This window comes from Salvelinus namaycush, chromosome 24, assembly GCF_016432855.1.
Source record: "Salvelinus namaycush isolate Seneca chromosome 24, SaNama_1.0, whole genome shotgun sequence".
NCBI classification, from domain to species: Eukaryota; Metazoa; Chordata; class Actinopteri; order Salmoniformes; family Salmonidae; genus Salvelinus; species Salvelinus namaycush.
The window spans coordinates 19,059,621-19,087,435 of NC_052330.1; the positions used below are offsets into that span (position 1 = coordinate 19,059,621).

The 27,815-nt window shown below is 45.3% G+C and overlaps 1 protein-coding gene across 1 annotated transcript in view; it reads left to right on the forward strand.

Annotated features, from left to right (window-relative positions):
• Positions 1 to 317: 317 nt before the first annotated feature.
• LOC120019052 (oocyte zinc finger protein XlCOF6-like) overlaps positions 318 to 27,815 on the forward strand; it is a 43,479-nt gene continuing 15,981 nt past the window's right edge. Inside the window, exons 1-4 of the mRNA XM_038962283.1 lie at positions 318 to 1,074; positions 1,339 to 1,583; positions 1,932 to 2,091; positions 18,710 to 19,382. Coding sequence (XP_038818211.1) covers positions 585 to 1,074; positions 1,339 to 1,583; positions 1,932 to 2,091; positions 18,710 to 19,382 — 1,568 coding nt within the window. The 5' untranslated portion in view covers positions 318 to 584. The remainder of the gene's footprint in view (positions 1,075 to 1,338; positions 1,584 to 1,931; positions 2,092 to 18,709; positions 19,383 to 27,815) is intronic.

Genomic DNA, 27,815 nt, shown 5'->3' on the forward strand with positions numbered 1-27,815 from the left:
TGATTTGATTTAGTGAATATTTTTAGAAACTGCGTTACCGACTCCATTCAGCAGACGGCGAAGTGAGATTTTCAGGTGATGCTTCTCGCGTGACGTATAATGTAGTGGACACACGGGTTTCCACTAGTTACCACAGCCACAAAGTAAAAATTGACTATAACGAAAAATTTATGAAAACAAACATTTGCTTTTTGGTCTTAATTTAGGGTTCAGCATAAAGTTGGCAATGTGGTTAGGATTAAGGTTGAAATTAAATTTTAAGAAGATAAATTGTAGAAATGGGTGGGGCTTATGACTTTGAGGCTGTGGTAACTAGTGACGACCGACTGCTTTGGACGCTTCTGGAACGACACGGTTCAACCACCTCGGTAGCTTGCTAGCCGACAAGAAGTAGAAACATTGAAGCTCTGTAGACCATGTTTGTGTAGCTACACAAATCCATCCCAGTGATTTAAACACACTTCTGTTAACGTATCTACTAGTTCATTTAAACGTAATTTGCTTGTTAAATTTGCTAATGTGTTATCGAGCCGAGCACTAGGGTAGTCGCTAATGATAGCTAGCTAGCTAACATTCCCGACACAATGAGCTCACAAAGCTACTCTCCTCCTGCTAATGAAGAGGAGGTCTGCTGGACGGAGAAAGCAGCTCTGGGGATGAACATTGTCATTAAAGAAGAAGAGGGGGATATTACAGTGATAGGAACGGAAGAAGCATGTCGAATTAAAAGGGAGGAAGAGGAGGAGGAGATAGAGGCTGTCACAGTGGAAGAGATGGGAGGGATAGAGGCTGTCACAGTGGAAGAGATGGAAGGGTTAGAGGCTGTCACAGTGAAAGAGGAAGAGGGGATAGAGGCTGTCATAGTAGAAGGGATAGAGGCTGTTACAGTGGAAGAGATGGAAGGGTTAGAGGCTGTCACCGTGAAAGAGGAGGAAGGGATAGAGGTTGTCATAGTGGAAGAAGGGGAGGTAGAAGCTTTCAGAATGAAAAATGAGATAGAGGAGGATATCACATTGAAAGAAGAAGACCCTTTTGTAGTGAAAGAGGAGGAGACTGAAGATCCGATTAACACCAGTGAGTATTGTCTTAACAGGGGACACACTATGCAGTTGTTGAACCAGGGTTTTAAAGGGGCATTCTACTGACCTCGTAAAAAAAAAAAAAAAGTTATTTTTTAAAAGGGGATTTATGTTTTTTGTTTAGTTTGTATTCAGAGTTCGCTTGTCTATTGCTCTCCGACGGAAGGTCCTAGGATGATAAGTGATATGTTTGGAATCAGATGAGAGAGCAAGCTATAACCTATGTTTTTACCGGTAGTCAAACACTTCCCTTTTACAGATCCAAAAACGAGGCAATATTCCGTTTCCTGGCCCTCCCAGGGCTCTACAGTGAAGGAGGACATCAGAAAGATACAGGAAGTATCTAATGTGACACCCGCGAGTCCCAGACAGTTTGGTGGTGATGACGATTCTATTCACTGCGACAAAGAATGGGACGTGAAAGACAAGGATTGGTTTCCTAGCAACAGGCTGAAGGTGGAGTCATCTCCAGAGAGCCACACCCCAGAGCAGAGGGGGAGTGGTGTGAGTACATCCCAGCCACAAAGTGTTTCTGGTTCTCAACAGTCCTTAATTCCTGGACCTTCTGCTATAAAATGCATTGGAGGAGAATATTTGAGGTTCATCCGAATACTGATATGTGAATGTTTTTGGCAAATACAGGTGATTCTGATTGGACTTTCTCCTCTAATGCATTTATAGCAGGAGGTCCAGAGAATGAGGAATAAAGGTAGGTGTGTTTCTGATCTGAGCTTCCTCCTCTTGGACGTTCTCCTCTAATGCACTTATAGCAGGAGGTCCAGAGAATGAGAGGAATCAAGGTAGGAGAGTGTTTCCCACCCTAAATTGATTGTTTATTTTTGTGGTTTCCAGGACATGTCTTTCCCTCTCCCAGGGTCCCCAGGTCGTGTCTCTCCCACGGTTGCCTTACTGTGGGGTCTGAAGAGGGTGTCTGTGCGGCTGGTGGACTGCAGGAAAACACCGGGTCTGAGTGGAACTGTGAGAGGAGAAGAAGAGGGAGATTCAGATTCAGGTAAGAACAGTGGATTAGACCACAATCTGCTTCTGTTACAGTTCTGTGGTCAGTGTGTTCACTGTTGTAGAGCAGCTCATTAGTTCTGAAACTACTCCAGAGCTGCTTTTTGCAAAAGTAATTGTGCACTGATTGGTGTCATCTCATTAGTCAGAAGACGTTTCACCCGTGCTACCCCAGGTGATACGTAAGACCTATTGCCCTGTGCTGTCCAGGTGATATGTAACACCTGCTGGCCTGTGCTGGTCCAGGTGATACGTAAGACCTGCTGGCCTGTGCTGGTCCAGGTGATACGTAAGACCTGCTGGCCTGTGCTGGTCCAGGTGATACATAAGACCTGCTGGCCTGTGCTGGTCCAGGTGATACATAAGACCTGCTGACCCGTGCTGGTCCAGGTGATACATAAGACCTGCTGGCCTGTGCTGGTCCAGGTGATACATAACACCTGCTGGCCTGTGCTGGTCCAGGTGATACATAAGACCTGCTGGCCTGTGCTGCCCCAGGTGATACGTAACACCTGCTGGCCTGTGCTGGTCCAGGTGATACGTAACACCTGCTGGCCTGTGCTGGTCCAGGTGATACGTAAGACCTGCTGGCCTGTGCTGGTCCAGGTGATACATAACACCTGCTGGCTTGTGCTGGTCCAGGTGATACTTAAGACCTGCTGGCCTGTGCTGGGCCAGGTGATACGTAAGACCTGCTGGCCTGTGCATCAGTTGGCATGAGAGATGCTGAGAGAGTAATGACTTTTGTTGGCTCTCCCTGTTTAAGTTGTGAAACCAGGCCTTTTATCCGGTGTCTTCCCTGTTTAAGTTGTGAAACCAGGCCTTTTATCCGGTGTCTTCTCTGTTTAAGTTGTATAACCAGGCCTTTTATCCGGTGTCTTCCCTGTTTAAGTTGTGAAACCAGGCCTTTTATCCGGTGTCTTCCCTGTTTAAGTTGTGAAACCAGGCCTTTTACCCGGTGTCTTCCCTGTTTAAGTTGTGAAACCTGGCCTTTTATCCGGTGTCTTCCCTGTTTAAGTTGTATAACCAGGCCTTTTATCCGGTGTCTTCCCTGTTTAAGTTGTGAAACCAGACCTTTTATCCGGTGTCTTCCCTGTTTAAGTTATGAAACCAGGCCTATTATTCGGTGTCTTCCCTGTTTAAGTTGTGAAACCAGGCCTTTTATCCGGTGTCTTCCCTGTTTAAGTTGTGAAACCAGGCCTTTTATCCGGTGTCTTCCCTGTTTAAGTTGTGAAACCAGGCCTTTTATCCGGTGTCTTCCCTGTTTAAGTTGTGAAACCAGGCCTTTTATCCGGTGTCTTCCCTGTTTAAGTTGTGAAACCAGGCCTTTTATCCGGTGTCTTCCCTGTTTAAGTTGTGAAACCAAGCCTTTTATCCGGTGTCTTCCCTGTTTAAGTTGTGAAACCAAGCCTTTTATCCGGTGTCTTCCCTGTTTAAGTTGTGAAACCAGGCCTTTTATCTGGTGTCTTCTCTGTTTAAGTTGTGAAACCAAGCCTTTTATCCGGTGTCTTCCCTGTTTAAGTTGTGAAACCAAGCCTTTTATCCGGTGTCTTCCCTGTTTAAGTTGTGAAACCAAGCCTTTTATCCGGTGTCTTCCCTGTTTAAGTTCTGAAACCAGGCCTCCATGGTGGGAAACGTTTAGGACACATTTCCTAGTTGCATGTCAACTTTAAAGGATGTCTTTCAGAACCCCTTCCTGCCCCACCTGTTTGGTTTTGGTTGTCCCAGTGAGTTTCTTTGTTAGTTCCCTTGTTTTGTGAGAGACATTTTCAGTTTGTCTTGTGGGAAGGTAACAATGTCTATACCACATGTGTATAAGAATCAATTAAGAATTATAATTATTAACAGAAATACTGATTTTAAAATCAGCAACTTTAAAATGGGAATTCTAATGTCTGTTACATGGATTAGGGACATCGGTAACCTTGCTCCATGTGATTCTAGGTCAGTGGTGCCCAAACTTCTGTGTCCTGTTACTTTTTTTATGATAAGAAGAATATAATTTAACTTGGCTGAATAAAATAGAAAGGATATTTTTCCCATTCCGGAGCGAGAGTGTGAATATGAAGTGGCTATGTTGAGCGTAAAAGTGATCATTTGAAACAGGTCCTATATGCTAGATGTCGAGTCATTTCTCAACTATTTTTGAATGACACAAACCTTAGAATGTCTTAGAAATCAGAAGATATATGGGCTGCATGATGCGACTATAGGCTGTTGATGATTTGAGAAAGGCGCAAAAAAAAGCCTGTTCCTTGCATGTGAAGTAGCTAGCTAGCTGTAAAATTGCCTAAACAAATTGTACTATCAATTTAGGAGTATCTCACCGAGTTCAATTTGCAGTGTCTCTGCCACTGAGCTATAAACGGAGTCTGCCTAGAGCGCTGTGGCGCATTAGTGGAAACTAAGACTGTTCTCAGGGCAGGTCTGCCGGGTTTTGACTAGCATGAGTTACTTTTCGTAGCAGGTTAGTGCAAATAACGTGGCAGGTTAGTAGAATTAGGTTAACGTTAGGATAATTAATGTGGTAGGTTAGTGCAAATAACGTGGCAGGTTAGTAGAATTAGGTTAACGTTAGGATAATTCATGTGGTAGGTTAGTGCAAATAACATGGCAGGTTAGTAGAATTAGGTTAACGTTAGGATAATTACATTTACATTTAAGTCATTTAGCAGACGCTCTTATCCAGAGCGACTTACAAATTGGTGCATTCACCTTATGATATCCAGTGGAACAACCACTTTACAATAGTGCATCTAACTCTTTTAAGGGGGGGGGGGTTAGAAGGATTACTTTATCCTATCCTAGGTATTCCTTAAAGAGGTGGGGTTTCAGGTGTCTCCGGAAGGTGGTGATTGACTCCGCTGACCTGGCGTCGTGAGGGAGTTTGTTCCACCATTGGGGTGCCAGAGCAGCGAACAGTTTTGACTGGGCTGAGCGGGAACTGTACTTCCTCAGAGGTAGGGAGGCGAGCAGGACAGAGGTGGATGAACGCAGTGCCCTTGTTTGGGTGTAGGGCCTGATCAGAGCCTGAAGGTACGGAGGTGCCGTTCCCCTCACAGCTCCGTAGGCAAGCACCATGGTCTTGTAGCGGATGCGAGCTTCAACTGGAAGCCAGTGGAGAGAGCGGAGGAGCGGGGTGACGTGAGAGAACTTGGGAAAGTTGAACACCAGACGGGCTGCGGCGTTCTGGATGAGTTGTAGGGGTTTAATGGCACAGGCAGGGAGCCCAGCCAACAGCGAGTTGCAGTAATCCAGACGGGAGATGACAAGTGCCTGGATTAGGACCTGCGCCGCTTCCTGCGTGAGGCAGGGTCGTACTCTGCGAATGTTGTAGAGCATGAACCTACAGGAACGGGTCACCGCCTTGATGTTAGTTGAGAACGACAGGGTGTTGTCCAGGATCACGCCAAGGTTCTTAGCACTCTGGGAGGAGGACACAATGGAGTTGTCAACCGTGATGGCGAGATCATGGAACGGGCAGTCCTTCCCCGGGAGGAAGAGCAGCTCCGTCTTGCCGAGGTTCAGCTTGAGGTGGTGATCCGTCATCCACACTGATATGTCTGCCAGACATGCAGAGATGCGATTCACCACCTGGTTATCAGAGGGGGGAAAGGAGAAGATTAATTGTGTGTCGTCTGCATAGCAATGATAGGAGAGACCATGTGAGGATATGACAGAGCCAAGTGACTTGGTGTATAGCGAGAATAGGAGAGGGCCTAGAACAGAGCCCTGGGGGACACCAGTGGTGAGAGCACGTGGTGCGGAGACAGATTCTCGCCACGCCACCTGGTAGGAGCGACCTGTCAGGTAGGACGCAATCCAAGCGTGGGCCGCGCCGGAGATGCCCAGCTCGGAGAGGGTGGAGAGGAGGATCTGATGGTTCACAGTATCAAAGGCAGCCGATAGGTCTAGAAGGATGAGAGCAGAGGAGAGAGAGTTAGCTTTAGCAGTGCGGAGCGCCTCCGTGACACAGAGAAGAGCAGTCTCAGTTGAATGACTAGTCTTGAAACCTGACTGATTTGGATCAAGAAGGTCATTCTGAGAGAGATAGCAGGAGAGCTGGCCAAGGACGGCACGTTCAAGAGTTTTGGAGAGAAAAGAAAGAAGGGATACTGGTCTGTAGTTGTTGACATCGGAGGGATCGAGTGTAGGTTTTTTCAGAAGGGGTGCAACTCTCGCTCTCTTGAAGACGGAAGGGACGTAGCCAGCGGTCAAGGATGAGTTGATGAGCGAGGTGAGGTAAGGGAGAAGGTCTCCGGAAATGGTCTGGAGAAGAGAGGAGGGGATAGGGTCAAGCGGGCAGGTTGTTGGGCGGCCGGCCGTCACAAGACGCGAGATTTCATCTGGAGAGAGAGGGGAGAAAGAGGTCAAAGCACAGGGTAGGGCAGTGTGAGCAGAACCAGCGGTGTCGTTTGACTTAGCAAACGAGGATCGGATGTCGTCGACCTTCTTTTCAAAATGGTTGACGAAGTCATCAGCAGAGAGGGAGGAGGGGGGAGGAGGGGGAGGAGGATTCAGGAGGGAGGAGAAGGTGGCAAAGAGCTTCCTAGGGTTAGAGGCAGATGCTTGGAATTTAGAGTGGTAGAAATTGGCTTTAGCAGCAGAGACAGAAGAGGAGAATGTAGAGAGGAGGGAGTGAAAGGATGCCAGGTCCGCAGGGAGGCGAGTTTTCCTCCATTTCCGCTCGGCTGCCCGGAGCCCTGTTCTGTGAGCTCGCAATGAGTCGTCGAGCCACGGAGCAGGAGGGGAGGACAATATATAGTAAAAAATATAAATAAATATAAATAATATAAATATAATATATAAATATATAGGATAATTCATGTGGTAGGTTAGTGCAAATAATGTGGCAGGTTAGCGCAAATAACTTGGCAGGTTAGTAGAATTAGATTAAGGTTAGCTAAAAGGCTAGAACTGTCCCAATGCGACTCGGACATATCTAGCTCCAACCAGGCCTGCCCTGAGAACAATCATGGTTTCCACTACTGCGATGCTGCCGCACGACACACAGGACGGATTGAGAGATGGTGCTTGAAGGAGAAACTGAGTTGAATAATTTTGTCCACTGTTTAAATGGAGCACATCTAAGCTAAATATATACAGTGCATTCGGAAAAGTATTCAGACCCCTTGACTTTTTTAATTTTACATTTTGTTACGTTACAGCCTTATTCTAAAATGTATTAAATAAAATCCTCAATCGACACACAATACCCCATAATGACAAAGCGAAAACATGTTTTTAGAAATTTTTGCAAATGTTTTAAAAATATAGAACTGATATCACGTTTACATTTTCAGACCCTTTACTCAGTACTTTGTTGAAGCACCTTTGGCAGTGATTACAGCCTCAAGTCTTCGTGGGTATGACGCTACAAGCTTGGCACACTTGTTTCTCCCATTCTTCTCGGCAGATCCTCTCAAGCTCTGTCAGGTTGAATGGGGAGCGTCCCTGCACCGCTATTTTCAGGTCTCACCACCATGTTTCACTGAAGGGATGGTGCCAGGTTAACTATTTACAAAAGGTAAAAAAATATATAACAATGTCGACCACCACAGACCAATGCTGGAACTAAGACCGCACTCAACAAACTGTATAAGGCCATAAGAAAACAGGAAAAAGCTCATCCAGAGGTGGCGCTCCTAGTGGCCGGGGATTTTAATGCAGGGAAACTTAAATCTTTTTTACCTCATTTCTACCAGCATGTTAAATGTGCAACCAGAGGGGAAAAAACTCTAGACCACCTTTACTCCACACAGAACGCACGGTGACTGGTGGTGCAGTTGAGTGAGATGCCTACCTCTCCCAACAGACAGGGAATGTCCCTGCTGTCGACAATGGGACCAGTTTATTCTGATAATGGAGGAGGTAGAACATCAGACTGACGATGCAGCAGAACATCTAGGTCAAGGCCAACGACGGGTCCTCACTGGGCGCCAGATGAATCGAATCCCCTCGTTGAACAGAACGGGTGTTCCCATTCAAGACAATGATGTCATAATGGGAGGACTGTCGGCCATTGCGAGTGTACCCATTGGAGCAAAGCAGTAACTAAAAGCAGGAAGTGTTCCCATCAGTCTGTGCTGTGATTTGTTGAATCAACTCAACTGACATTACAAAAATACATTCCATTGCAAGAGCCACATCCGTTAGCGTCATTTGAATGAACATTCTACATTACCATGGAAATGATTGTATCACGTACGGCAAGAGGTTCCGATGTGCGACGTCTGGAACCAACAGGACCCTGAACAGCTTCTACCCCACCAAGCCATAAGACCGCTAAATAGTTCACCAAATGGCTACCTGGACTATCTGCAGTAACTTTGACTCACATCACATACGCTGCTGCTATTGTTTATTATCTGTCACTTTATTCCTAGTTACAGTTGTAGTCGGAAGTTTACATACACCTTCGCCAAATACATTTAAACTCAGTTTTACACAATTCCTGACATTTAATCCTAGTAAGAATTCCCTGTCTTAGGTCAGTTAGGATAACCACTTTATTTTAAGAATGTGAAATGTCAGAAAAGTAGTAGAGAGAATTATTTATTTCAGCTTTTATTTCTTTCATCACATTCCCAGTAGGTCAGTAAGTTTACATACACTCAATTAGTATTTGGTAGCATTGCCTTTAAATTGTTTAACTTGGGTCAAGCGTTTAGGGTAGCCTTCCACAAGCTTCCCACAATAAGTTGGGTGAATTTTGGCCCATTCCTCCTGACAGAGCTGGTGTAACTGAGTCAGGTTTGTAGGCCTCCTTGCTCGCACAAGCTTTTTCAGTTCTGCCCACAAATGTTCTATAGGCTTGAGGTCAGGACGTTGTGATGGCCCACAATACCTTGACTTTGTTGTCCTTAAGCCTTTTTGCCACAACTTTGGAAGTATGCTTGGGGTCATTGTCCATTTGGAAGACCCATTTGCGACCAAGCTTCCTGACTGATGTCTTGATGTTGCTTCAATATATCCACATAAATTTCCTCCTCATGATGCCATCTATTTTGTGAAGTGCACCAGTCGCTCCTGCAGCAAAGCACCCCCACAACATGATGCTGCCACCCCCGTGCCTCACGGTTGGGATGGTGTTCTTCGGCTTGCAAGCCTCCCTCTTTTTCCTCCAAACATAACGATGGTCATTGATGGTCAACAATGGTCATTATGGCCAAACAGTTCTATTTTTGTTTCATCAGACCACAGCACATTTCTCCAAAAAGTTCGATCTTTGTTCCCATGTGCAGATGCAAACCGTAGTCTGGCTTTTTTTATAGCGGTTTTGGAGCAGTGGCTTCTTCCTTGCTGAGCGACCTTTCAGGTAATGTCGATATAGGACTCGTTTTACTGTGGATATGGATACTTTTGTACCTGTTTCCTCCAGCATCTTCACAAGGTCCTTTGCTGCTGTTCTGGGATTAATTTGCACTTTTCCCACCAAAGTACGTTCATCTCTAGGAGACAGAATGCATCTCCTTCCTGACCGGTATGACGGCTGCGTGGTCCCATGGTGTTTATACTTACTACGTACTATTGTTTGTACGGATGAACGTGGCACCTTCAGGCATTTGGAAATCGCTCCCAAGGATGAACCAGATTTGTGGAGGTTGTGGTGGTTTATTTCTTTACTATCAAATGAGGACAAACTTATCACACAAGGCAGAGTTATACTTTAACTAAATCTTTAATAATGAGAGCTTTGCAATAGCAATGACTTGTCAACGATTCACCATTTTCTAATGATCCGTTGAGAGTGGCAACACAATGGCTGCTGAGATCTTTTATAGCAAAGATCCACCTTCCCCTAGTCGACATGACAAACCACAGATATTGGGAACAGTTCACAAAGTGAGACTTTATAAATGAGAAAGGAGTATCCCGTAGCCAGATAGCATTCGCTATAAATTATCGTTCAGTTTGGTCCCTAAGACGAGGTTCTAATTTCGCACCTGGTACTTCATAGCACAAAAACACCAACTCATCCAATGGCATAAATCAATTGTCTACTCTAGACACTACCACACACATCCCCCAAGGCCAAAGGAGGGAGTGACTTGCGCACAGACATTGTGGAAACCAGTAATTGGTTCCCCATTAATCACACCATCCCTTCACATAGTTTAACAGATACATTCACATATGAAGACAATGTTCCCTCCTGTCCTCTTCCCTTCCTGATATTCTGCATAGCACCAGGGACATGTGAAAGACAAGCCTGACCTCTCCCCTCTCTGGGCCCCAGGTGACTGAGCCCCAGCTGAGGGAAGAAGTGCAACTGCCAACACCAGAGTCCGAAGGGATACATTCTAATAACAAGTATATCACATCAGCATATTATGCAGATAAGACATCTTAATTATCTATGTTACCCAACTAATTCTTATTCATCCGCCACAAGGTCTACCATTTTTTTTTCTGAGGTCTTGGCTGATTTCTTTTGATTTTCCCATGATGTCAAGCAAAGAGTCACTGAGTTTGAAGGTAGGCCATGAAATGCATCCACAGGTACACCTCCAATTGACTCCAATGATGTCAATTAGCCTATCAGAAGCTTCTAAAGCCATGACCATAATTTTCTGGAATTTTCCAAGCTGTTTAAAGGCACAGTCAACTTAGTGTATGTAAACTTCTGACCCACTGGAATTGTGATACAGTGAATTAGAAGTTAAATAATCTGTCTGTAAACAATTGTTGGAACAATTACTTGTGTCATGCACAAAGTAGATGTCCTAACCGACTTGCCAAAACTATAGTTTGTTAACAAGAAATTTGTGGAGTGGTTGAAAAACGAGTTTTAATGACTCCAACCTAAGTGTATGTAAACTTCCGACTTCAACTGTATATGTACATATCTACCTCAATTACCTAGTACATCAACTCAGTACTGGTACTCCGTGTATATAGCCATGTTATTACCTAGTACCCCTACACATCAACTCAGTACTGGTACTCTGTGTATACAGCCATGTTATTACCTAGTACCCCTACACATCAACTCAGTACTGGTACTCCGTGTATATAGCCATGTTATTACCTAGTACCCCTACACATCAACTCAGTACTGGTACTCTGTTTATATACAGCCATGTTATTACCTAGTACCCCTACACATCAACTCAGTACTGGTACTCTGTGTATACAGCCATGTTGTTACCTAGTACCCCTAAACATCAACTCAGTACTGTTACCCCTGTGTATACAGCCATGTTATCGTTACTCATTGTGTATTTATTATTACGTGTTTTACTTTATTTCTCTATTTTCTTTCTCTTCTCATTGTTGGGAAGAGCCTGAAAGAAAGCGTTTCACTGTTAATCTGTTGTTTATGAAGCAGGTGACACACTTTGATTTGATGACATCACTAGGCAGCCATTGCAAGTTCCCATGAGTTGACCAGTCAAATTGCCAGGGTTAGAGGTTCCAATCCTGTTCTATTCATTCTGATGTCTATGACCATGAGTTGACCAGGGTTAGAGGTTCCAATCCCCTTCTATTCATTCTGATGTCTATGACCATGAGTTGACCAGGGTTAGAGGTTCCAATCCCGTTCTATTTATTCTGATGTCTATGGCCATGAGTTGACCAGGGTTAGAGGTTCCAATCCCATTCTATTCATTCTGATGTCTATGACCATGAGTTGACCAGGGTTAGAGGTTCCAATCCCGTTCTATTCATTCTGATGTCTATGACCATGAGTTGACCAGGGTTAGAGGTTCCAATCCCCTTCTATTCATTCCGATGTCTATGACCATGAGTTGACCAGGGTTAGAGGTTCCAATCCCGTTCTATTCATTCTGATGTCTATGTCCATGAGTTGACCAGGGTTAGAGGTTCCAATCCCGTTCTATTCATTCTGATGTCTATGACCATGAGTGTCCCGGTATGAATACACCCCTGAGGGAGAGAATGGTGCTGCTCCAGGTGATCTGCATATCATTCACACTGCACACAACCACCAATGATTGCATCACATGTTTTTGATGGTGTCCCACGACATCACACTGCCATTATTAGGCTCGCTAAAGGTAGTTGCAAAGTTAGGTTTAAAGTTTGGTTTAATTTTTTCTTTCCACCAGGGTGATGTTGGGAGGTAGGTCTGGTGTCCACCAGGGTGATGTTGGGAGGTAGGTCTGGTGTCCCCCGGGGTGATGTTGGGAGGTAGGTCTGGTGTCCACCGGGGCGATGTTGGGAGGTAGGTCTGGTGTCCCCCGGGGCGATGTTGGGAGGTAGGTCTGGTGTCCACCGGGGTGATGTTGGGAGGTAGGTCTGGTGTCCACCGGGGTGATGTTGGGAGGTAGGTCTGGTGTCCACCGGGGTGATGTTGGGAGGTAGGTCTGGTGTCCACCGGGGTGATGTTGGGAGGTAGATCTGGTGTCCACCGGGGTGATGTTGGGAGGTAGATCTGGTGTCCACCGGGGCGATGTTGGGAGGTAGGTCTGGTGTCCACCGGGGCGATGTTGGGAGGTAGATCTGGTGTCCACCGGGGCGATGTTGGGAGGTAGATCTGGTGTCCACCGGGGCGATGTTGGGAGGTAGATCTGGTGTCCACCGGGGTGATGTTGGGAGGTAGGTCTGGTGTCCACCAGGGTGATGTTGGGAGGTAGGTCTGGTGTCCACCGGGGTGATGTTGGGAGGTAGATCTGGTGTCCACCGGGGTGATGTTGGGAGGTAGGTCTGGTGTCCACCAGGGTGATGTTGGGAGGTAGGTCTGGTGTCCACCGGGGTGATGTTGGGAGGTAGGTCTGGTGTCCACCGGGGCGATGTTGGGAGGTAGGTCTGGTGTCCACCGGGGTGATGTTGGGAGGTAGATCTGGTGTCCACCGGGGTGATGTTGGGAGGTAGATCTGGTGTCCACCGGGGTGATGTTGGGAGGTAGATCTGGTGTCCCCCGGGGTGATGTTGGGAGGTAGGTCTGGTGTCCACCAGGGTGATGTTGGGAGGTAGATCTGGTGGTCACCAGGGTGATGTTGGGAGGTAGGTCTGGTGTCCCCCAGGGTGATGTTGGGAGGTAGGTCTGGTGTCCACCGGGGTGATGTTGGGAGGTAGATCTGGTGTCCACCGGGGTGATGTTGGGAGGTAGGTCTGGTGTCCACCGGGGTGATGTTGGGAGGTAGGTCTGGTGTCCACCGGGGTGATGTTGGGAGGTAGGTCTGGTGTCCCCCGGGGCGATGTTGGGAGGTAGATCTGGTGTCCACCGGGGCGATGTTGGGAGGTAGGTCTGGTGTCCACCGGGGTGATGTTGGGAGGTAGGTCTGGTGTCCACCAGGGTGATGTTGGGAGGTAGGTCTGGTGTCCACCGGGGTGATGTTGGGAGGTAGGTCTGGTGTCCACCGGGGTGATGTTGGGAGGTAGATCTGGTGTCCCCCGGGGTGATGTTGGGAGGTAGGTCTGGTGTCCACCAGGGTGATGTTGGGAGGTAGATCTGGTGGTCACCAGGGTGATGTTGGGAGGTAGGTCTGGTGTCCCCCAGGGTGATGTTGGGAGGTAGGTCTGGTGTCCACCAGGGTGGGGTTGGGAGGTAGGTCTGGTGTCCACCAGGGTGATGTTGGGAGGTAGGTCTGGTGTCCACCGGGGTGGGGTTGGGAGGTAGGTCTGGTGTCCACCAGTGTGATGTTGGGAGGTAGGTCTGGTGTCCACCAGTGTGATGTTGGGAGGTAGGTCTGGTGTCCACCAGGGTGATGTTGGGAGGTAGGTCTGGTGTCCACCAGGGTGATGTTGGGAGGTAGGTCTGGTGGGTCAACTTTGAAGTCTGGGTCTTTGTATATGACCTGTTTTGTCTTCCCGCCACATGACAGATTGCGGAACCAACGGGGTTCTAGATAGGACCAACGGGGTCCTAGACAGCCTGCGGAACCAACGGGGTTCTAGACCGCTTGCTGGACCAACGGGGTTCTAGACAGCCTGCTGGACCAACGGGGTTCTAGACAGCCTGCTGGACCAACGGGGTCCTAGACAGCTTGCTGGACCAATTGGGTTCTAGACAGCTTGCTGGACCAACGGGGTCCTAGACAGCTTGCTGGACCAACGGGGTCCTAGACAGCTTGCTGGACCAACGGGGTCCTAGACAGCTTGCTGGACCAACGGGGTTCTAGACAGCTTGCTGGACCAACGGGGTTCTAGACCGCTTGCTGGACCAACGGGGTTCTAGACCGCTTGCTGGACCAACGGGGTTCTAGACAGCCTGCTGGACCAACGGGGTTCTAGACAGCCTGCTGGACCAACGGGGTCCTAGACAGCCTGCTGGACCAACGGGGTCCTAGACAGCCTGCTGGACCAACGGGGTCCTAGACAGGACCAACGGGGTCCTAGACAGCCTGCTGGACCAACGGGGTCCTAGACAGCCTGCTGGACCAACGGGGTCCTAGACAGCCTGCTGGACCAACGGGGTCCTAGACAGGACCAACGGGGTCCTAGACAGCCTGCTGGACCAACGGGATCCTAGACAGCCTGCTGGACCAACGGGGTCCTAGACAGCCTGCTGGACCAACGGGGTCCTAGACAGGACCAACGGTGTCCTAGACAGCCTGCTGGACCAACGGGTTCCTAGACAGCCTGCTGGACCAACGGGGTCCTAGACAGCCTGCTGGACCAACGGGGTCCTAGACAGCCTGCTGGACCAACGGGGTCCTAGACAGGACCAACGGGGTCCTAGACAGCCTGCTGGACCAACGGGGTCCTAGACAGCCTGCTGGACCAACGGGGTCCTAGACAGGACCAACGGGGTCCTAGACAGCCTGCTGGACCAACGGGATCCTAGACAGCCTGCTGGACCAACGGGGTCCTAGACAGCCTGCTGGACCAACGGGGTCCTAGACAGCCTGCTGGACCAACGGGGTCCTAGACAGCCTGCTGGACCAACGGGGTCCTAGACAGCCTGCTGGACCAACGGGGTCCTAGACAGCCTGCTGGACCAACGGGGTCCTAGACAGCCTGCTGGACCAACGGGGTCCTAGACAGCCTGCTGGACCAACGGGGTCCTAGACAGGACCAACGGGGTCCTAGACAGCCTGCTGGACCAACGGGTTCCTAGACAGCCTGCTGGACCAACGGGGTTCTAAAGTTGAATGTCTTCTGTTCAGACACTCTGCTATACCCAGTCCTTGGGCTGTTGGGAATACTCCACACAGCTTCTGGATCTCATGAAAGATGTAACAGATTAACAAATCATACAGACATTAGTCCTCATTAGTCTTACTGTAACGCTCAAAGAGTGAATGGGTGTGGAGTCAGGCGCAGGGAGCAGAGGATACGGGAAAAAACACGCTTTAATGTCCAACCGAAAACGTACAAGAGGTGACGCCGAACACAGGCGTAATACACTCCACCTAAGTACACACTGGTATCTAACCGGACAGCGGAAAACCCACAATAATAAATAACACCTCTTACATAACAGAAACAAGCCTGCACAAACACAAGCGGGCTAATCGAACTTAAATAACACCAACCCAACAACCCCAACAAGGAACAGGTGAAAACAATTAGACAAAACCAAACGAAAAGGGAAAAAGGGATCGGTGGCAGCTAGTAGACCGGTGACGACGACCGCCGAGCGCCACCCGAACGGGAAGGGGAGCCACCTTCGGTGATATTCGTGACACTTACCTTGCATCCTGCTGAACAGTTATTTTAGGAGGCGTGAGGTGAGGATCTTTAAGTCCCCACTTTGAAAAGAGTGAAATGGATACAAAGATAGAAGATAAACATCAGGGTTCATCAAATCAAATGTTATTGGTTGCAGACACATATTTAGCAGATGTTGTTTTCGAGTGTAGTGAAATGCTTGTGTTTCTAGCTCCAACAGTGCAGTTCCTAGCTCCCCTTCCCCCTTAAACATGTATTTTTAACCTTACGCTTGACGTTAAGGAAATCCCCAATGTTATGGAAATCTGCTTTTGTGCTGCCTCTCCTGCAAGGTGGAGATTCTTCGCTACTTGACAACTATCGACCCATATCAACATCGTCTGTACTGTCAAAGGTCCTGGAGTCCTTAGTTAGTAGGCAGCTGAAGGCCTCCAAGAAAACAACATCTTAAATGGAATGCAATCAGGTTTTACGTCTGGCCACAGCACTGTTTCAGAAACATTGAAGGTTTTAAACGACATCCGCTGTGCTCTTGACAAGAAGTTACATTGTGTGTCTTTATTGATTTGTCGAAGGCATTTGACACTGTGGACCAAAGGTTAAAATGTTGTGGAATTACTGGTCATGCTCTAGATTGTGTACGATTTGATAGGTCATTTATTAACCAATGTGTAATGGCGGATGGTTGTAAATCTGAGTCCATAGAGTTGTGCTCAGGTGTTCCGCAAGGTTCTATTTTGGGCCCACTGTTCATTTTGTATATCAACAACATTGGGGATCTTGAAACAGCGGATGTTCATTTTTATGCAGATGATACTGTTCTTTATTCAAGTGGTAGTAGTTTATCTTTAGCTTTTGAAAATGCCCAAATAGCATTTTACACCATACAACAGAATCTGTATGATTTGAATCTGGTTTTGAATTCAGGTAAAACAAAATACATGGTATTTTCAAATGCAAGGCATGCAATCATGTCATTGCTACATTGGATGGACCCACTATAGAGCAAGTCAGTGTACACATATTTGGGTGTGTGGGTTAACTGCCTTGTTCAGGGGCAGAACGACAGATTTTTACCTTGTCAGCCTGGGGATTCGATCTTGCAACCTTTCAGTTACTAGCCCAACGCTCTAACCACTAGGCTACCTGCCGCCCCAAAAATGTAAAAATTTGATGATCTTGTCTCGTTGGTGGAGTTTAACCTTTCTAGCACAGGCGTTCCGCTAGCGGAACCCCTCGACAACATTCCGCTGAAAAGGCATCGCGGGAAATTCAAAAATATTTTTTAGAAATATGTAACTTTCACACATTAACAAGTCCAATACAGCAAATGAAAGATAAACATCTTGTTAATCTACCCATTGTGTCCGATTTCAAAAAGGCTTTACAGCGAAAGCACAACATATGATTATGTTAGTTCAGAGCCAGGTAAAAAAAAACAGACATTTTCCAGCCAAAGATAGGAGTCACAAAAAGCAGAAATATAGATAAAACCTTTGATCTTCATCAGATGACACTCATAGGACATCATGTTACACAATACATGTATGTTTTGTTCGATAATGTGCATATTTATATCCCAAAATCTCAGTTTACATTGGCGCGTTACGTGTCGTAATGTTTTGATTCCAAAACATCCGGTGATCTTGCAGATAGCCACAGAAATCCCAGAAATACTCATAATAAACATTGATGAAAGATACAAGTGTTATTCACAGAATTAAAGATAGACTTCTCCTTAATGCAACCGCTGTGTCAGATTTCAAAAAAACTTTACGGAAAAAGCAGAATCTGAGTACGGCGCTCAGAGCCAAATCCAGCCAAAGAAATTTCCGCCATGTTGGAGTCAACAGAAGTTAGAAATAACATGATAAATATTCACTTACCTTTGATGATCTTCATTAGAATGCACTCCCAGGAATCCCAGTTTGACAATAAATGACTGATTTGTTCCTTAAAGTTCCATAAAGTCCATAATTTATGTACAAATAGCCACTAGTTGTTAGCGTGTTAAGCCCAGTAATCCATCTTCATGAGCACTAGGTCCAGACAAACTCGAAAAGTTCCATTACAGGTTGTAGAAACATATCAAACAATGTATGGAATCAATCTTTAGGATGTTTTTAACATAAATCAACAATAATGTTCCAACCAGAGAATTCCATCGTCTGTAGCAAAGCACTGGAACGAGAGCTAACTCTGTCGGGAGCGCGCGTCATGAGCCTGAGACACTCTGCCAGACCACTGACTCATTCAGCTCCCATTCCCCCCTCCTTTATAGCAGAAGCCTGAAACAAGTTTCTTAAGACGGTTGACATCTAGTGGAAGCCTTAGGAAGTGCAACTTAACCCCATAGACACTGTGTATTCGGTAGGCCAAGCTTTGAAAAACTACAAACCTCAGATTTCCCACTTCCTGGTTGGATTTTTCTCAGGTTTTCGCCTGCCATATGAGTTCTGTTATACTCACAGACATCATTCAAACAGTTTTAGAAACTTCAGAGTGTTTTTTATCCAATACTACTAATAATATGCATGTATTAGCATCTGGGACAGAGTTGCAGGCAGTTTACTCTGGGCACGCATTTCATGCAAAAGTGAAAATGCTGCCCCCTATCCCAAACAGGTTAAACACTTGATTGATGTAAATATCATAGAAGAGTGTAATTGTCTTTAGGACCGCTGTTTTTTTTTGTCAAGACATTTGTGTTTTTTTACATAATATGTAACTGTTTTACTGTATGTGTGTCTATAGTTTTGTTTAATGTTGTGTTAGTGTAAGTTGTTTTGTCTGAAACTTTGTTCCCCTTGCTGCTATTGGACCTGGTCTCTCTTGAAAAAGAGGTTATGTCAATGAGAAAAACCTGTATAAATAAAGGTTAAATAAAAAAAAAATCAAACAATTCAAAACAATAGCCAATGCTAACTAGCATACCTGTAGACTTCCAGTAATTTCGCTAACACAAGTTAACTGTCTTCATAGGTTTCATTCAGGTCTCTCTTTTAAATAAACACTCTATTTTTCTTTGGCAGGTGAAAGACCAGACTCAGAGGAGCCAGAGACATCCAACACAGCAGGACAACACCACTGCTCCCACTGTGGAAAGAGGTTTACCCGGTTAGGGTCCCTGAAAAGGCATGAGATGATACACACAGGAGAAAAGCCTTTCCACTGCTCCCAGTGTGGAAAGAGTTTTGCCATGTTATTTTGCCTGAAAAGACATGAGATGATACACACAGGAGAAAAGCCTTTCCACTGCTCCCAGTGTGGAAAGAGTTTTGCCCGGTTATGGCAGCTGAAAATGGATGAGAGAAGGCACAGAGGAGAGAAGCCTTTCCGCTGCTCCGATTGTGGAAAGAGTTTTACCCAATTAGGGGGCCTGAAGGAACATGAGAGAATGCACACAGGAGAAAAGCCCTTCAACTGTTCCTTTTGTGGAAAGTGTTTTTCCCGGATGAGGCACCTGAAAACACATGAGAGAATTCACACAGGAGAAAAGCCCTACCACTGCCCACATTGTGGAAAGAGTTTTACCCGGTTGGGGCACCTGAAAACACATGAGAGAATTCACACAGGAGAAAAGCCCTTCCACTGCTCCCTGTGTGGAAAGAGTTTTACTCAGTTAGGGGGTCTGACAAAACATAAGATATTACACAAAGGAGAGAAGCATTTCCACTGCTCCCATTGTGGAAAGAGTTTTATCCAGTTATGGGGCCTGAAAACACATGAGTGGACGCACATAAAAGAGAAGCCTCACCCCTGTTCCCAGTGTGGAAAGAGTTTTACCCGGTTGGGGCACCTGAAAACACACGAGAGAATTCACACAGAAGAAAAGCCCTTACACTGCTCCTTGTGTGGAAAGACTTTTATTCAGTTACTGGGCCTGAAAAGACATGAGTGGACACACATAAAAGAGAAGCCTCACCCCTGTTCCCAGTGTGAAAAGAGTTTCACACAGTCAAGATACCTGAAAAAACATGAGCTGACACACTCTGCGGAGAAGCCTTGAAAGAATCCACATTGCAGAGAGATATATCTTGGAAAGATTTTTACCTACTTAGGGAACCTGAAAGACCATGAGGTAACAGACACAGGGGAAGTACCTTACCACTGCTCCCAGTGTGGAAAGAGAGATTTAACATAACTCATTAATTAACTGATGTATTTAACACATAGTGCTCACACACTTGTCTCATATTTTTGACTGACTGTTTATTTGTGTATGCCACATGAAATCAAATTGTACAAAGTGAACTCAATGTTTTTTAACATGAATTGAGTATGTCTGTTTCAATATAGAGTAGGTCAGTTGTAATGCTTTTTAATTAAATTATAACTTTTTAGAACTCTGGCTTTGTGTATTTTCTCTGTGTGTTAATCAAGTGCTATTTACATGTGATATATTTTCTCTTGTGTTTGCATTGTATATGTATGTGAAAAAATAAACAAATGTACAGACAGAAAAACGTACAAGCCTTATTCCAACAGTATTTATCCATAATGTACATATTAATATTGAGAGGGGTGTACTGCAAGGCAGGATCAATAAGGTAGACATCTAACTTTTTATAAAGAACCAGAAATAACTATGGATTTTCTGGTTCATTCAAAAATCTCAACTTAGATATGCGTTTTTGAGACCACGCCCATTTCTAGCGTCTCTTAAAAAAAAATAAAAAAAAGATAGCTGGCTAACTCATCGATCCTGCTGTTGTTGTTTACCCCTCTGGTGTAAGTCTGCGTAGAGGAAAACAGGCCAGGTCCTGGCGTTCCACCACCCTAGGAGAGACAATAAATACCCCCCCACCGTTTCAGTCGCAGATGCTCCTTAATATTTTCCTGTGCGACCTGGAATTTCAATACAGGAGCACCAGTGCGCCTATAAAAAATATCACCCAGATAAATACTTTTTGTAATGATAAGGCTTCGCTGTACTGTTGTTTCCTGAGTACAGATTCGTTAGCGTCGTGCTAGTGTAACAGTATAACTTTAGACAGTCCCCTCGCCCCGACACGGGCGCGAACCAGGGACCCTCAGCACACATCAACAACAGTCACCCACGAAGCATCGTTACCCATCGCTCCACAAAAGCCGCGTCCCTTGCAGAGCAAGGGGAACCACTACTTCAGGGTCTCAAAGCGAGTGACGTAACCGATTGAAACGCTATTAGCGCGGACCACCGCTAACTAGCTAGCCATTTCACATCCGTTACACTAGCACCATTACTACTCGCTGTACTGTTGTTTCCTGAGTACAGATTTGTTAGCGTCATGCTAGCACCATTACTACTCGCTGTACTGTTGTTTCCTGAGTACAGATGCGTTAGCGTCGTGCTAGCACCATTACTACTCGCTGTACTGTTGTTTCCTGAGTACAGATGCGTTAGCGTCGTGCTAGCACCATTACTACTCGCTGTACTGTTGTTTCCTGAGTACAGATGCGTTAGCGCCATGCTAGCACCATTACTACTCGCTGTATTGTTGTTTCATGAGTACATATGCGTTAGCGTCGTGCTAGCACCATTACTACTCGCTGTACTGTTGTTTCCTGAGTACAGATGCATTAGCGTCGTGCTAGCACCATTACTACTCGCTGTACTGTTGTTTCCTGAGTACCGATGCGTTAGCGTCGTGCTAGCACCATTACTACAGCGACAACGGCTCATTTCTAGACCAAACAGGATTTATTTTCTTCCTGTCAGGTATTGGGTGGCGCATTTTCCATTCATAAACCACGTCGCTTGCTGTTCTAAAACTACCTGCTGTTAACCATTTTATTTGACATGTTGTTCAGTCATGTTTGTTTTCTCATTATCTAGCTAGCCAGGTAGATAACAACCTGTTAACTTTATTAGTACATTCAAACATTTTGAGGGCACAGAAAGATTGGAAACGGGATAGCTTCTTCAGGAGATCATAGCAATGAATGGAATGACAGATCTCTTGCATGTGGTCGTCACAAACGTTCTGAAAGAGCCAGTGTTCAATGTACCATGCATCTCAATAGGAAAATAGTGCTTTACATCATGTAAAAACCTAATATTGCACAAATTACTTATTTGTCTCAATATTTTTGGTATTTCTAATGAACTAGTTTATAGGGCACAGCATGTGCTTCAGAAGTAGCTCGACTTCATATAAGCTATATCTCAATCGATTCAATTTTTAATTTTTAATTATTCTGTAAAACATGCAGTTATATTGGCGTTATTGTCCCCAGTTCGCCTGGCCTTGCTGCTATTCCAGTTTCAACTGTTCTGCCTGCGGTTACGGAACCCCTACCTGTCCCAGACCTGCTGTTTTCAACTCTTAATGATCGGCTATGAAAAGCCAACTGAGATTTATTCCTGATTATTATTTGACCATGCTTGTCATTTATGAACATTTTGAAAATCTTGGCTCTCTCTAATTTTCTCCTTCTCTCTTTCTTTCTCTCGGAGGACCTGAGCCCTAGGACCATACGTCGGGACTACCGGCCGTGGTGACTCCTTGCTGTCCCCAGTCCGCCTGGCCTTGCTGCTATTCCAGTTTCAACTATTCTGCCTGCGGTTATGGAACCGCCACCTGTCCCAGACCTGTTGTTTTTCAACTCTTAATGATCGGCTATGAAAAGCCAACTGAAAATTATTCATGATTATTATTTGACCATGCTTGTCACTTATGAACATTTTTGAACATCTTGGCATAGTTCTGTTATAATCTCCACCCGGCACAGCCAGAAGAGGACTGGCCACCCCTCATAGCCTGGTTCCTCTCTAGGTTTCTTCCTAGGTTTTGGCCTTTCTAGGGAGTTTTTCCTAGCCACCGTGCTTCTACACCTGCATTACTAGCTGTTTGGGGTTTTAGGCTGGGTTTCTGTACAGCACTTCGAGATATTAGCTGATGTACGAAGGGCTATATAAAATAAACTTGATTGATTGATTGATTGATTAGTCCTGAACCCTGTACTATGAATTGGGCTTGAGGAGTTAGCGAGGTAACTGTGGTTAACTCTGAGTTCAACTCGGGATAACCTGTCACACAAATGTGGCTCACCTTTAAGCCTGTTACATTTCTATTGTAAGGAATCCTTCAGAACTAACCTGGTCTGGGGCAGGCTAACTCAGGACTAACCTGGTCTGGGGCAGGCTAACTCAGGACTAACCTGGTCTGGGGCAGGCTAACTCAGGACTAAACTGGTCTGGGGCAGGCTAACTCAGGACTAACCTGGTCTGGGGCAGGCTAACTCAGGACTAACCTGGTCTGGGGCAGGCTAACTCAGGACTAACCTGGTCTGGGGCAGGCTAACTCAGGACTAACCTGGTCTGGGGCAGGCTAACTCAGGACTAACCTGGTCTGGAGCAGGCTAACTCAGGATTAACCTGGTCTGGGGCAGGCTAACTCAGGACTAACCTGGTCTGGGACAGGCTAACTCAGGACTAACTTGGTCTGGGACAGGCTAACTGAAAACTAACCTGGTCTGGGGCAGGCTAACTCAGGACTAACCTGGTCTGGGGCAGGCTAACTCAGGACGAACTGCACTTATCCTGAATCAAGTGTCTGAGCTGCGAGTTGAGGACCAATGAAAATCGGATTTCCTCCCTCTCGCAAAGATTGCGTCATTGTCCCATTTAATTTGAGGAAGACTGATTTAAAAAATGTATAAATAAAATTGTGTTCATTTTTTAAAATATTAAAATACTCACGACACGTTTTCACACACAGTAAAACTTTTAGTATGAATGGTATGGTGAAAAATGTGCTTGTGCATTGATAAGCAAACCAAAGATCACATTAATGACAAGTAATAATGTAATGAAATAGAGATGCCTACTTCACACCAGCCTGCTGAGTTTGCAAGTTAATAACTAATTCCTTCATTTGGATTTTGGCACAAATTAATATGTGGTACTGCCCTGACAAAGGTTGCAGTTTGGAAACTGCAGTAATTCCAGTGTGTTAGTTTGGATGCATTATTTGCTGTATACTGCAGTTATACTGCACTCTTACTGCAACAGTGTTTCGTAAGGGTGACTCCATCTTGGATTGATGGTTCGGCCTTGTCTGTCGGTGTTCCACTGACCATGTGAGACATAAACACTAACAAGCCTAGCTAGAACAGGCTTGAATAAGCAGCGGGTGCACTATCCCTTACAAGCTACAACAGGCTTTATCAGGAATCAAGGTGAGACCCCGATGCAGACTGTCAATGTAACAATGTTTATTGTAACAACAGGGGCAGGCAAAGACAGGTCAAGGCAGGCAGGGGTCGATAATCCAGGGTAAGGCAAAGGTACAGGATGGCAGGCAGGCTCAGGGTCTGGCAGAGAGGTCACATCTACTTTGTGCATGACACAATAAATTTTTCCAACAACTGTTTACAGACAGATTATTTCACTTATAATTCCCTGTATCACAATTCCAGTGGGTCAGAAGTTTACATACACTAAGTTGACTGTGCCTTTTGACTGTGCCTTTAATCAGCCGTCATACCGCTCAGGAAGGAGACGCGTTCTGTCTCCTAGAGATGAATGTACTTTGGTGCGAAAAGTGCAAATCAATCCCAGAACAGCAGCAAAGGACCTTGTGAAGATGCTGGAGGAAACAGGTACAAAAGTATCTATATCCACAGTAAAACGAGTCCTATATCGACATTACCTGAAAGGTCGCTCAGCAAGGAAGAAGCCACTGCTCCAAAACCTCCATAAAAAAGCGAGACTATGGCTTGCAACTGCACATGGGGACAAAGATTGTACTTTTTGGAGAAATGTCCGCTGGTCTGATGAAACAGAAATATAACTTTTTGGCCATAATGACCATCGCTTTGTTTGGAGGAAAAAGGGGGAGGCTTGCAAGCCGTGAAGAACACCATCCCAACCGTGAAGCACGGGGGGTGGCAGCATCATGTTGTGGGGGTGCTTTGCTGCAGGAGGGACTGGTGCACTTCACAAAATAGATGGCATCATGAGGGAGGAAAATGTTGTGGATATATTGAAGCAACATCTCAAGACATCAGTCAGGAAGTTAAAGCTTGATTGCAAATGGGTCTTCCAAATGGACAATGATCCCAAGCATACTTCCAAAGTTGTGGCAAAATGGCTTAAGGACAACAAAGTCAAGGTATTGGGGTGGCCATCACAACGCCCTGACCTCAATCCTATAGAAAATATGTGGGCAGAACTGAAAAAGCGTGTGTGAGCAAGGATGCCTACAAACCTGACTTAGTTACACCAGCTCTGTCAGGAGGAACGGGACAAAATTCACCCAACTTATTGTGGGAAGCTTGTCGAAGGCTACTCGAAATGTTTGAACCAAGTTAAACAATTTAAAGGCAATGCTACCAAATACGAATTATGTGTATGTAAACTTCTGACCCAAAGGGAATGTGATGAAAGAAATAAAAACTGAAATAAATAATTCTCTCTACTATTATTCTGACATTTCACATTCTTAAAATAAAGTGGTGATGACCTAAAACAGGGTATTTTTACTAGGATTAAATGTCAGGAATTGTGAAAAACTGAGTTTAAATGTATTTGGCTAAGGTGTATGTAAACTTCCGACTTCAACTGTACATCTACATGATGTATTGTTACACCATGTAGGAGCAGTTTGGACCTACTCAGTACTGTTACACCGTGTAGGAGCAGTTTGGACCTACTCAGTACTGTTACACCGTGTAGGAGCAGTTTGGACCTACTCAGTACTGTTACACCGGGTAGGAGCAGTTTGGACCTACTCAGTACTGTGTTACACCGTGTAGGAGCAGTTTGGACCTACTCAGTACTGTTACACCGTGTAGGAGCAGTTTGGACCTACTCAGTACTGTTACACCGTGTAGGAGCAGTTTGGACCTAACTGCCTTATTGGGATATTATCTGTTTGTTTGATTGATTTCCTAAATGCAGATGCACAGCAGTATGGTAGGGTGTTTAGCTAATATCTTTAATGAGTGAGCATTTTAATCAACAATTCCTCTCTTTGTACGTCACAATATAATAATATTATATAATGAAATAAATGAAAACTTACTTTTTGTCTAAAAATAAAATAAACTTTTCCCTTGACTGTTACTCTCCCACCCAGCAGATGGCGATGTGCCGGTTTCAATCAATGCTACCAGTGTGACGTAAAATCTAATGGACGGGAAGCTTTTTCGACAACAACGTCGAGTTATCCACCTCCGTAGCTTTTAGCCAACATAGCCGAAAACATTGCAGCTCTTTACACGCTTTCGGTGCATATTAGCCACCGTGTTTTAAACACACTTGTCGTATCTCCTGGCTAGTTACCCAATTTAATATTTACGTTGTTGTTAGTCAGCTAGCTGGCTGAGTAAATTAGCAGTAGTGCTAGTCCAGTCACTAATGCTAACTAGCTATTTAGCTAACATCCTAACCATGAGCTCAGTAAACGACTCCCCCACTTCTAAAGATGGGATCTGCTGGACGGAGAAAGAAACTCTGGGGCTGAACATTGTCGTGGAAGAAGAGGATGTCACAGTAAAAAAAGAAGTAAAGGGCGAGGCTGTTACAGTGAAAGAAGAAGAGTTAGAAGTTAAATTGACAGATGGTGAAGAAGCGTTCAGAGTGGAAGAGGACGAGGATGTTACAGTAAAAGAAGAGGGGGAAGTAAAAGAAGAGGTGGGGGAGATGACTGTCACAGTGAAAGAAGAGGAAGACATTTTTGGAATGAAGGAAGTGGGGGAGATTACTGTCACATTGGGAGAAGAAGAAGAGGAGGAGACAGGAGATCTGATTAACAACAGTGAGTAATATCTCAACCAGGGGTACAAACTTAGCAGTTGTTGAACTGATGTGTGGTTTTAAAGGGGCATTCTACTGAGGGTCTACACTTTAATAGTTCTGTGCTGTAGGAATTGTTACAACTACAAAGAGACGGGGGGCGGCCAACAAAACGTTTATGTATCAAATGCTTCCCATTATATTTTTCACAACATTTGTAAACATCTGAATATGTCTTCCTGTAGTGCTTTGCTCAGTGTCTATGCTTGACATCACATTAAAAAGTGAAAATCATCTCATGTCTTACTTCAAATGACAAAGAGGACAGAATCAAGACAATGAAGGATAATTTTGATCTGGATGAAATGTATGAAGAAAAAAAAATGACCATAGGTTATTTAAAATCCTTAATAGTATTTTGATGCATCAATCTAAGTAACATAATAATAAATAATCCCCATCAGAATCCGTCAGTTTAAACTAGAGATATTGAGAAGCAGCACGTGGGCTGAGTCTTAATCCACCTCATCTGCCTATGTTGGCCTTCCGCAACTGCTGTGGAAGATGGCCGAGCTACAAATCACATTTTATATGTCACATGCGCCAAATACAACAGGTGTAGTAGACCTTACAGTGAAATGATTACTGACAAGCACTTAACCAACAATGCAAATTTAAGAAAAATAAGAGTTAAGAAAAATATTGACTAAATAAACGAAAGAAAAAAAATAAAAGAGGAACAATAAAATAACAATAATGAGGCTATATACAGGGGGTACCGCTACCGAGTCAATGTGGAGGCTATATACAGGGGGTACCAGTACAGAGACAATGTGGAGGCTATATACAGGGGGTACCAGTACAGAGTCAATGTGGAGGCTATATACAGGGGGTACCAGTACAGAGACAATGTGGAGGCTATATACAGGGGGTACCAGTACAGAGACAATGTGGAGGCTATATACAGGGTGTACCAGTACAGAGACAATGTGGAGGCTATATACAGGGGGTACCAGTACAGAGACAATGTGGAGGCTATATACAGGGGGTACCAGTACAGAGTCAATGTGGAGGCTATATACAGGGGGTACCAGTACCGAGTCAATGTGCTGGGGTACAGGTTAGTAATGAGGCTATATACAGGGGGTACCAGTACCGAGTCAATGTGCTGGGGTACAGGTTAGTAATGAGGCTATATACAGGGGGTACCAGTACAGAGACAATGTGGAGGCTATATACAGGGGGTACCAGTACAGAGACAATGTGGAGGCTATATACAGGGTGTACCAGTACAGAGACAATGTGGAGGCTATATACAGGGGGTACCAGTACAGAGTCAATGTGGAGGCTATATACAGGGGGTACCAGTACAGAGTCAATGTGGAGGCTATATACAGGGGGTACCAGTACCGAGT